This window comes from Saimiri boliviensis, chromosome 7 (genome assembly GCF_048565385.1).
Source record: "Saimiri boliviensis isolate mSaiBol1 chromosome 7, mSaiBol1.pri, whole genome shotgun sequence".
NCBI classification, from domain to species: Eukaryota; Metazoa; Chordata; class Mammalia; order Primates; family Cebidae; genus Saimiri; species Saimiri boliviensis.
Window position 1 is genome coordinate 64301449 of NC_133455.1, and position 11721 is coordinate 64313169.

General features: G+C 45.4%; 1 protein-coding gene across 2 annotated transcripts; it reads right to left on the minus strand.

The window, feature by feature from the left end:
- Nucleotides 1-6940: 6940 nt before the first annotated feature.
- On the minus strand, nucleotides 6941-11284 carry TUBA1A (tubulin alpha 1a). 2 transcript variants are annotated; one of them, XM_039472275.2, is made up of 4 exons: nucleotides 11180-11284; nucleotides 8734-8956; nucleotides 8460-8608; nucleotides 6941-8136 (listed from the first exon to the last, which is right to left on the minus strand). In XM_039472275.2, the coding sequence occupies exons 1-4, from the start codon at nucleotides 11180-11182 to the stop codon at nucleotides 7156-7158; spliced, it is 1356 nt and encodes a 451-aa protein (XP_039328209.1). In that variant the 5' UTR covers nucleotides 11183-11284; the 3' UTR covers nucleotides 6941-7155. The 2 variants fall into 2 exon arrangements, with proteins under 2 accessions (XP_039328209.1, XP_039328210.1); XM_039472276.2 differs by lacking the exon at nucleotides 11180-11284 and adding an exon at nucleotides 10635-10653.
- Nucleotides 11285-11721: the final 437 nt, after the last annotated feature.

Here is an 11721-nt window from a genome sequence, read left to right on the forward strand (position 1 = left end):
CCAGAATTTTCGGAGGTGAGGTGGGAGGATCACTTAAGGCCTGGAATTTGAAACCAGCCTGAGCAACATAGCCAGATCCTGCCTCTAAAGAAAAGCAAAAGAGCTAGGCATGGTGGCTCATACCTGTAGTCCCAGCTACTTCAGAGGCTGAGGTGGGAGGATGGGTTGAACCCAAAAGGTTAAGGATGTAGTGAGCTATGATCATGCTACTACACTCCAGCATAGATGACACAGTGAGATCTTGACTCTAAAAGAAAAAAAAAAAGATCTAGTATGGTGCCACGTATGATACATGTTCAGCGTCGAGTACATGATTAGATGGCATGTGAATACACATATATACATACACACACAGTCTTTGGTTGGAATTGCATTGAATCTATAGACCAATTTGAGAAGAAATGACATTTTTATGAGGTGACTGTTACAACCCATGGACTAAGTACATAATATCATTTATTTTGGTGTGCTTTCATGTTTTTATAATGAAGAATTATCAAAATATATCTTGTACATTTTTAAGTTTCTCCCGAGGCACTTTATATACCTATTTTCTTTACTATTATGAATGATATTCATTTTATTTTATTTATTTCTTTATTTTTGAGACAGAGTCTTGCTCTGTTGCCTGGCTGGAGTGCAGTGATACAATCTTGGCTCTTTGCAACCTCTGCCTCCCAGGTTCAAGTGATTCTCCTGCCTCAGCCTCTGGAGTAGCTGGGACTAGAGGTGTACACCAAGACACCTGGCAAATTTTTGTATTTTTAGTAGAGATGGGGTTTCACCATGTTGGCCAGGCTGGTCTCAAACTCCTGACCTCAGGTGATCTGCCTGCCACAGCCTCCCAAAGTGCTGGGATTACAGGCGTGAGCCACCGTGCCCGGCATATCCATTTTAAAGTTAAATTTTCTAACCATCTTTGGTTTATAAAAATGCAATTACTTTTGTATATTTTTGTATCCAGCTATCTATCTATCTTTGAGATGAAATCCTATCAATATATATCTGTTTTTCTTTTTTTGATACTATTTCCAGATATCAATATATATTTTTAATCTATCTAGCAGTATGCTTTTTGAGACAGGGTCTCACTCTGTCACTCAGGCTGGAGTGCAGTGGTACAGTCATGGCTCACAGTGTCCTCCCAGGCTCAAGAGATCCCCCCTATTCAGCCTCCAGAGTAGCTGGGACTACAGGCTCATGCCACCACTCTCAGTTAATTTTTAAAATTTTTGTAGATAGTGGATTTCAATATATTGACCAGGGTGGTCTCAAACTCCTGGGCTCGAGTAATCCTCCCACTTTGACCTCCCAAAATGCTGGGATGACAGGCGTGGGAGACACCATTTCAGAATTTCTTGAGTTTATTTCAGAAATTATTAGTTAATTCTTTGTTTGAGATGGAGTTTCCCTCTTATTGCCCAGGCTGGAGTACAGTAGCGTGATCTTGGCTCACTGCAACCTCTGCCTCCAGGCAATTCTCCCGCCTCAGCCACTCAAGTAGCTGAGATTACAGGCCCCTGCCACCATGCCTGGCTAATTTTTTCTGTACTTTTAGTAGAGATAGAGTTTCACCATATTTGCCAGGCTGATCTCAAACTCCTGACCTCAGGTGACCCGCCCGCCTCGGCCTCCGAAAGTGTTGGGATTACAGGAGTGAGCCACCACACCTGGCCAATTCCAGTATTCTTATATCCTCATGGATTAAATGGTGGGTTAAAAGTGTTTTAACATTGCCAGGTCATGGTGGCTCACACCTGTAATCCTAGCACTTTGGGAGGCTAAGATGGGCAATTCACTGGAACCCAGGAGTTCGAGAACGGCTTGGGAAACATGGTGAGACCCTGTCTCCACCAAAAACAACAAATTAACTGGGAATGGTGGGTTGATCCTGTAGTCCCAGCTACTTGGGAGGCTAAAGGGGGAAGATCACCTGAGCCTGGGAAGTCTGCAGTAAGCTGAGCTAGCATCACTGCCCTCTAGCCTAAGCAATGGAATGAGACCCTGTCTCAAAAACTATGTATAAAAATACAGTGTTTTGGCCCAGTGTAGCGGCCCACATCTGTAATCCCAGCACTTCGGAAGGCTGAGGCGGATGGATTACCTGAGATCAGGAGTTCGAGACCAGCCTGGCCATTGTGATGAAACCCCGTCTCTACTAAAAATACAAAAATTAGTGGGGCGTGGTAGCGCATGCCTGTAGTCCCAGCTGCTCGGGAGGCTGAGGCAGGAGAATTGCTTGAACCCGGGAGGTGGAGATTGCAGTGAGCCGAGATCATGCCACGGCACTACAGCCTGGGTGACAAAGCAAGACTCCATCTTCTCAAACATCAACAACTCTCTATTACCTCCTTCCTTCTAGCCTCTGATAGTCACTATTCTACTTTTTGTCTATGAATTTGACTCTAGGTACCTTATATAAGTGGAATCACACAATATTTATCCTTTTGTTTCTGGCTCATTTCACTTAGTGTAATGTTTCCAAGGTTCATTTATGTTGTACATGTGTCAGGATTTATTTTTTTTAAAGCTGAATAATATTTCATTGTATATATACACCACATTTGGTTTATTCATTTGTCCATTGATAGGGCTGTTTCCACTTTTTTTTGAGACGGAGTTTCGCTCTTGTTACCCAGGCTGGAGTGCAGTGGCACGATCTTGGCTCACCGCAACCTCCGCCTCCTGGGTTCAGGCAATTCTCCTGCCTCAGCCTCCTGAGTAGCTGGGATTACAGGCACATGCCACCATGCCGAGCTAATTTTTTGTATTTTTAGTAGAGACGGGGTTTCACCATGTTGACCATGATGGTCTCGATCTCTTGACCTCATGATCCACCCGCCTCGGTCTCCCAAAGTGCTGGGAGCTGGGATTACAGGCTTGAGCCACCGCGCCTGGCCTCTTTTTTTTTTTTTTTTTTTTTTTAAGAGACAAGGTGCCGGGCGCGGTGGCTCAAGCCTGTAATCCCAGCACTTTGGGAGGCCGAGGCGGGTGGATCACGAGGTCGAGAGATCGAGACCAACCTGGTCAACATGGTGAAACCCCGTCTCTACTAAAAATACAAAAAATTAGCTGGGCATGGTGGTGCGTGCCTATAATCCCAGCTACTCAGGAGGCTGAGGCAGGAGAATTGCCTGAACCCAGGAGGCGGAGGTTGCGGTGAGCCGAGATCGCGCCATTGCACTCCAGCCTGGGTAACAAGAGCAAAACTCCGTCTCAAAAAAAAAAAAAAAAAGAGACAAGGTTTCACCATGTTGGCCAGGATGGTCTTGATCTCTTGACGTCGTGGTCCGCTCACCTTGGCCTTCCAAAGGGCTGGGATTACAGGCGTGAGCCACCGCGCCTGGCCTTCCACTTTTTAGCTATTGTGAATAATGCTACTATGAACATGGGTATACAAATATCTATTTGAGTCTCTGCTTTCAGTTCTTTGGGGTATATACATAGAGAATTGCTGGATCATGTGGTCATTCTATGTTTTATTTTTTGAGGAACTGCCATAGTGCTTTTCTTTGAAGGGGAAGATGAAGTCTCAATATTTTGCCCAGGCTGGGCTTTGAACTCTTGATCCTCCCACCTCAGCCACATAAGTACTTGGGACCACAGCGACATACCACCATACTCACATATTTTATATTTTATTTTTTAAAAAATTTATTTTTTAATTGAGATGGAGCTTCCCTATGTTGCCCAGGCTGGTCTTGAACTCCTGAGCTCAAGGGATCTGCCTGCCTCAGCCTCCCAAAGTGCTGGGATTACAGGTGTGAGCCACCTTGCCTGGTGCATATTTTATATTTTCAATTTGTTGCAGTCACTATTGTTTTCAATGCTCATGTTGTGTCATTAGTGAGAGCCCCTTCATGTTGGCTCCTGTATCCTCCTGATATGACTGTAATAGTCTGATCTTCCTTGCTTTCTGGAATGACAAAATATTTGAGGCAGAATTTGTATATTTCCTGCATCAAGCTTGAAACCACTAATTTCTCTAAAACATTCTAGTTCCTTTAAGTGGGAAATGGCATAGAGACACCACTATCTGGGGGCTAGGGAGTATTCATTACTACATTGGTCCTAGGCCTTTTTAGTGGATAAAGTTAGAAAATCTGTTTGTTTTTTTTCCCATTTCGTAATTTAGAATCAAAGGATCATAAAGCTTCTATTTAACTTATTTGGTTGTATATCTGTATCTCTTTTATCCTATATTTGGCTCATGTAACCAACAATCACTGTACACCCACCATCTTCCTTATATTTTGCTAGGTGCTGGGAATGCACATCGAAATCTACATTTCATCTAGTTTCCATATTGTTTTTATGTGAATTAGTGAGGCTTTTTATTTTTTGTGTTGGCTTGTAGTTAAAACTGACGAGCACAATATTGGATTGGCATGGCTTTGAGATTAGTTTATCTTGATGTATTTCTTTTCTTTCTTTCTTTCTTTTTTTTTTTTTTTGAGACAGTCTCGCTCTGTTGCCCAAGCTGGAGTGCAGTGGCAAAATCTCAGCTCACTGCGACCTCCGCCTCCCAGGCTCAAGCAATTCTCCCTGCTTCAACCTCTTGAGTAGCTGGAATTACAGGTGTCTGCCACCACACCTAGCTAATTTTGTATTTTTTAGAGATGAGATTTCGCCGTGTTGGCCAGGCTGGCAGGCTGGTCTCAAACTCCTGACCAAGTGATCTGCCCAGCTCGACCTACCAAAAGTGCTGGGATTACAGGCGTGAGCCACCGTGCCAGGCCCATCTTGATGTATTTTTCTTTTCTTTTTTTTTTTTTTTTTTTGAGACAGAGTCTCGGTCTGTTGCCAGGCTGCAGTGCAGTGGCACAATCTCGGCTCACTGCAACCTCTACCACCTCCCAGGTTCAAGCAATTCTCCTGTCTCAGCCTCCTGAGTAGCTGGGACTACAGGTGCCTGCCACCACGCCCCGCTAATTTTTTGTATTTTAGTAGAGATGGAGTTTCACCATGTTGGCCAGGATGGTCTCGATCTGCTGACCTCATGAGCCGCCTGCCTCGGTTTCCCAAAGTGCTGGGATTTCAGGCGTGAGCCACGGTGCCTGGCCCCAATGTATTTCTTATATTACATTATTTCCATTAACTTACATGAACCAGATATTTCAGTAATTACAATACTATTATACCCCATAGTTGCCAGTGTCAAGGGAAAAACAGATTAAATGGGTCATTAATACCAAAAAAGGCATTTCATTGCCATTGAGTATTATCCTGATATGTTTGGCGGTGTCCCCACTCAAATCTCATCTTGAATTGTAGTTCCCATAATCCCCACGTGTGGTGGGGGGGACTCAGTGGGAGGCAACTGAATCATGGGGGCAGTTTCCACCAAGCTATCTTTGTGAGAGTAAATTCTCATATATCTGATGGTTTTATAAGGTACTTTCTACTTGGCTCAGCATTCATTTTTCTCTCTTTTGCTGCCACCATGTGAAGGACGTTTGCTTCCCTTTCTGCCATGATTGTAAGGTTCCTGAGGCCCTCCCAGCCATGTGGGACTGTGAGTCAATTAAACTTCTTTCCATTATGAATTACACAGTCTCGGTTACTTCTTCATAGCACAGAACTAATATGTATCCCAGAACCAGAAAATGTGAGAGTAGGAAGACAATTTACTGTGCTTGGGAATAGACTTTTGGTCAGTCAGACTGGGGCACAGCTGTATTGTTGGACAAATCCTAAGTCTAAAACATTTTCTGTGTTGATGCGGATGTATACAATTACACTATTAGGGTTTCCTCTGAAGTTATTGGCCCATATTAACTTGGAGAGTTAACATTCAGGTATGTAATTAACATATTAGAGTGAACAATGTACTAGGCTTTTCCAAAATGACATTTAGCTTGAAATAGATTTTGGAAGAAGGTAAAGAAGTAAGTCTAGCCACTTGCATGGAGAGCAGATTTGTTTTGGGAATCCTGGGCAAAGGAAGCATAATGGCACTAGACACATGCCAAGGAGCTGAGGGCATATGAAAAGGTGATGCATTTGCAATATTCACCATTTTATGTTAGTTACATGAGATTCAGCAGCCAACCAGATTCTGGCTGTGCATTACCAACTTTCAACTCTTAAAAAGTACTGGCAAGTAATCCCAGCACTTTGGGAGGCCGAGGCAGGTGGATCACGAGGTCAAGAGATCGAGACCATCCTGGTCAACATGGTGAAACCCCATCTCTACTAAAAATACAAAAAATTAGCTGGGCATGGTGGCACACGCCTGTAGTCCCAGCTATTCAGGAGGCTGAGGCAGGAGAATTGCCTGAACCCAGGAGGCGGAGGTTGCAGTGAGGCGAGATCGCGCCATTGCACTCCAGCCTGGGTAACAAGAGCGAAACTCCGTCTCAAAAAAAAAAAAAGTACTGGCAAGTTAAGTAACTTTATTATAATAATGAGATAAAAACTTAAGAATAGTATGAGCCACGCAAGGTGGCTCATGCCTATAGTCCCAGCACTTCAGGAGGCTGAGGCCAGCAGATCACAGGAGGTCAAGAGTTTGAGACCAGCCCAGCTAACATGGTGAAACCTCATCTCTACTAAAAATACACAGATTAGTCAGGTGTGGTGGTGGGTACCTGTAATCCCAACTACTCCAGAGGCTGAAGCAGGAGAATCTCTTGAACCCAGGAGGCCGAGGATGCAGTGAAACAAGATGGCGCCACTGCACTCCAGCCTAGGCAACAAAGCAAGACACCATCTCACACACACACACACACACACAAAAGTATGTGATGCTCTGTAATGGTAATCTTTAGATATGCATTTTATGTTTTATAAATAAAAGTTTTAAATTACTAAGATACTTTAAAATATAAACATCACTTCATAGGATATGTATAAACCACAGGCAATACTTATTCTTTATTCTCAATGCACTGAATATATGACAAATTTCAGACACCCAGATAGAAAACACAGGACTGAATTCATTTAAGACAGGGAATACTTTATTCGAAACCCATCAAAGAGATGGACAGCCTGGGTCTGTAACAAAGCATTCATGTTTTAGAGCATAGGTCAGTAATTGTATATGAGAGCATATACTGCTACATACAAATTAACTGATCAGACCACAACTTTTCAATGTTTAAAACAGAATAAGCTTCCCTGTAAAAGCAGCACCTTTGTGACATTTTAACTTTAGTATTCCTCTCCTTCTTCTTCACCCTCTCCTTCAACAGAATCCACACCAACCTCCTCATAATCCTTCTCAAGGGCAGCCATGTCCTCACGGGCCTCAGAAAACTCTCCTTCCTCCATCCCCTCACCCACGTACCAGTGAACAAAGGCACGCTTGGCATACATCAGGTCAAACTTGTGGTCCAGGCGAGCCCAGGCCTCGGCAATGGCTGTAGTGTTGCTCAGCATGCACACAGCTCTCTGTACCTTGGCCAGGTCTCCACCAGGCACCACGGTGGGAGGCTGGTAGTTGATGCCAACCTTGAAGCCAGTGGGGCACCAATCCACAAACTGGATGGTACGCTTGGTCTTGATGGTGGCAATGGCAGCATTGACATCTTTGGGAACCACATCACCACGGTACAACAGGCAGCAAGCCATGTATTTACCATGGCGAGGGTCACATTTCACCATCTGGTTGGCTGGCTCAAAGCAGGCATTGGTGATCTCTGCTACAGAAAGCTGTTCATGGTAGGCTTTCTCAGCGGAGATGACAGGGGCATATGTGGCCAGAGGAAAGTGGATGCGGGGATAGGGCACCAGGTTGGTCTGGAATTCTGTCAGGTCAACATTCAGGGCTCCATCAAATCTCAGGGAAGCAGTGATGGAGGACACAATTTGACCTATTAATCTATTCAGGTTAGTGTAGGTTGGGCGCTCGATATCGAGGTTTCTACGACAGATGTCATAGATGGCCTCGTTGTCTACCATGAAGGCACAATCAGAGTGCTCCAGGGTGGTGTGGGTGGTGAGGATGGAGTTGTAGGGCTCAACTACAGCTGTGGAAACCTGGGGCGCTGGGTAGATGGAGAACTCCAGCTTGGACTTCTTGCCGTAATCAACTGAGAGCCGTTCCATGAGCAGGGAGGTGAACCCAGAACCAGTTCCCCCACCAAAGCTGTGGAAAACCAAGAAGCCCTGGAGACCTGTGCACTGGTCAGCCTATTACAGAAGAGAGGAACAGAGGAAAGACTAAGTTTTTGTTCTTTGTAGTATAGTCACAGTAAATATATTTTCATTTTTCATATATGTCCCAGGACTTAAATCTTATTTTAACAAATGCTTTTTAAAAAGTTCTCATTAACATTTACAAAATAACACCAAATAGTTCATTTTAACTGAATTTTCAAAACCCCAAAGGAATAACTCATTCCACTCTGTACTAAAATAACAGTTCAATTCTGTGTTTTAAAAAAAAAAACAGCATTATTTCAAATATCTTTTTTAGGCTCATTAATTTACTTTATTCTTGAAAAGAAACATACCAGTTTACGAATTCGGTCCAACACGAGGTCAATGATCTCCTTGCCAATGGTGTAGTGCCCTCGGGCATAGTTATTGGCAGCATCTTCCTTGCCTGTGATGAGCTGCTCAGGGTGGAAGAGCTGGCGGTAGGTGCCAGTTCGAACTTCATCTGCAGAAGGAGGGAGAGAAGGACAGAGGGACTGGGTGAGTGAGTGAGTGACCAGCAGAGCCCCCAGGACAGACCTCCTGTCCCAGCACCCTGGGATCTCACTTGGGTTACTGAGGCCAACTCACCAATGACCGTGGGTTCCAGGTCTACAAACACTGCCCGGGGCACGTGCTTGCCGGCACCTGTCTCACTGAAGAAGGTGTTGAAGGAGTCATCTCCTCCCCCAATGGTCTTGTCACTTGGCATCTGGCCGTCGGGCTGGATGCCATGTTCCAGGCAGTAGAGCTCCCAGCAGGCATTGCCAATCTGGACACCAGCCTGGCCAACGTGGATGGAGATGCACTCACGCTGTAGGAAGGAAAAGTGAAAAAAATTATAAAGTTAAGCTGTATTAGCATTTCAAACTTTGAGTAAATTTCTAAAACTATTTCTAATGACATACAGGTATTTTTCAAAATTATTTGAGGTTATATCCCCAGCATGCTACAAAGATTAAGAAAAATCATCTGCTACAAATGCTGCATATGGGTGTGGTCTGAATAATGATGTCGCCTTGGCCCTGTTCAGCACATGGTACCAGCCCACTGTTCCTACTACCATGCTTGAATAGAAGACTTTTCATATTTAAAAGGTATTCCAGGCTGTGTGAGGTGGCTCACGCCTGTAATCCCAGCACTTTGGGAGGCCAAGGCAGGTGGATTACGTGAGTTCTGGAGTTCGAGACTGGTGTGACCAATATGGTGAAACCCTGCCTTTAAAAAAATAAAATAAAAGTATTCCATATTTGAAGCACAAATTTTGTAAAATAAATCCAATCATGACTTAATTGGGATTAATTTTACTGCTTTCTTCCCTTTTAAATAAAGATTAAAGTTTCTTCTGAATAGGACTTGATATTGTAACAGGGACATCTGTACTGCAGCTGAGGCAAGAAGCCACACCCTTCTGCAGTCTGTCTGCAGAATCCATCAATACCAGGGGTTTAGAAGCTAGACAAGGTGTGCCTTCTGCATTGCTGCATTGCTGTATTGCTGTATTTGCAGCGCCTGGTGCTAGCCTGTACTGTCTGCTACATTATTTAACAGAGCAAGCTCTATTTCCAGCAACCGCCTACATGATCTCATTGTGCTGTTTTGCCAGTTTTCCTCCTCTGACCCAGCCCGGGACCATGTGCCTGAATTGAAACGAATTAATGAAGATTCGCTAGAACAAAAGACAACGGGATTTGGAATATAATTCTTCTTTGTCTACAGCAATTTCATCACTTGTCTTTTCTTTTTTAAAAAAGGTTTTTCCAGATCTTCTCCAATGTAAAAGCTGAAAAATTATCTGTATCTCAAAAAAAAAAAAAAAAAATACAGAAAGGTTCCTAAGTTAGAAAGAAGCATCACATGATAAGTCACCAAACAAAGAATAAAAGCCCAGTGGAAGGATAATGAAATATTTAAAACAACAAAATAGTATTTTCATCTTGAGATTCTCTACCTACCACATAATATTCATATTCTTTGCATCCAGTAGAGGTTTTCTTCCTCTGTGATCTTTAGGGCTACCACTTCCATTGTCTATTCACTGATGTGGTGGGGGCCAACGGCGGGGAAGGGCGTTTCCTAGGTCCTGACTATCAGGGTACCCCGGGGGCTCACAAAGTGGGCTTTCTCTCTCGCTGAACGTGCAGCCCAGGCACCCACACACACACACACACACACTCTCTCTCTCTCTCTCTCTCTCTCTCTCTCTCCAGTCGGTCAGGGCAGACGTTAAAGAGCTTGTCAAGTGAATTGTGATTTTGCTCAGAAAAAAAAAAAAAAAAAAAAGTCATCTAACATATAACAGTGAAGAAAACCCTTTTGGAGCCTACAGTTTCGCAATGACGAAAGGCTTTTCTTAAAGTCTGCTACTGACAGAGGAGGTTCAGCGAGGGCGAACCCCGCCCCGTGGCTCCAACGCCATAGAAGCCAGAAACAAACAACCCCGCCCCTGCGCCGCCCTGACACCCGCTGCCGGGGCTCCAGCAGAAACTCACCGTGTTTCCCCGGGAAAAATCGCCAACGACCGCGAGAGGTCTTCCCACGCTAACCCCAGGCTGCGCTTTGTTCACGTCCCGATCCCCGCATCCCCCAAATCCCCCACCGTCCCCGCTCTTTTTGGGCGCCTCCTCCTCTCGCCGTCCTCAGAGAGCCACGCGAGACGGAAAGGGGCCCCTCCGCGGCAGCGAAACCGGGCGCACAGCCACGGGGCCCAGCCGGGACGCCCCAGACCCCTTGGTCGCGGCAGACGGGCTGGGCTGTCCTCAGCCCCGAAAGGCTCTCGGACAACACAGGCGCCCAGGCGCCGCCTTTGTCCCTCCCCAGCGCTCAGCTGCGCCCTGGGCGCAGTCCTGGCCCGAATCCTGCACCCGCACTGCGGCGGTGGCGGCGGGGCTTGAGGATTTGGGGCAGACAAAGCTAAAGCACACGACGACCCTCGCCCAGACAGCTTACGAAAGAAAAGAGCTTAAAAGTTTTCCAAGTAGACCCTGGGGGCGCTGACTCCACCCAACGGCCTTAAAGAGCAGAAGCCGATTCTCACCATGGTTGCTGTTTCGCGGCTGCCGAGCAGATGGCGGAGACGAGAAGGAGAGGTTGTTGCTTCTTACAGCGCGACTCTTAGGCGGTCGATGTAAGAGAACCTGCGGCACATGGGCGGATGCGGCTCCCTATATACAACTCGGTCACCATGGGGATGGGCTGGGGCCTTTTCCTGTTGGTCCAGACCCCCAATCTGCCCAGAGAAGTCATGACAGGAGACTGGTGATTGGTGCAAGCGACGTGGGATGAGGTAATCTCTCCCCCACCCTTTTTTTCTCTAGCATCCATAGACTGTTTGCATCCTTTAGACAAAGAGACCGTGCAGAAGCAGTCTGCCGAGCATCCATTATGGGGTGGGGTTGGGGAGGGGCGGAAGGAGAAGAAAGGGGACTGGGGTTGAAAGACTTTATATTGCTTAAATCTCAAACTGCGGTTAAAATTATCTATGTGTGGGGTTTTTTCCCCCTACACTTAATAACAGAATTTGTGTTCAGAGGCAATATTTAGAGGAAAATTACTGCCAGCCCCTCCTCATAGTGTATT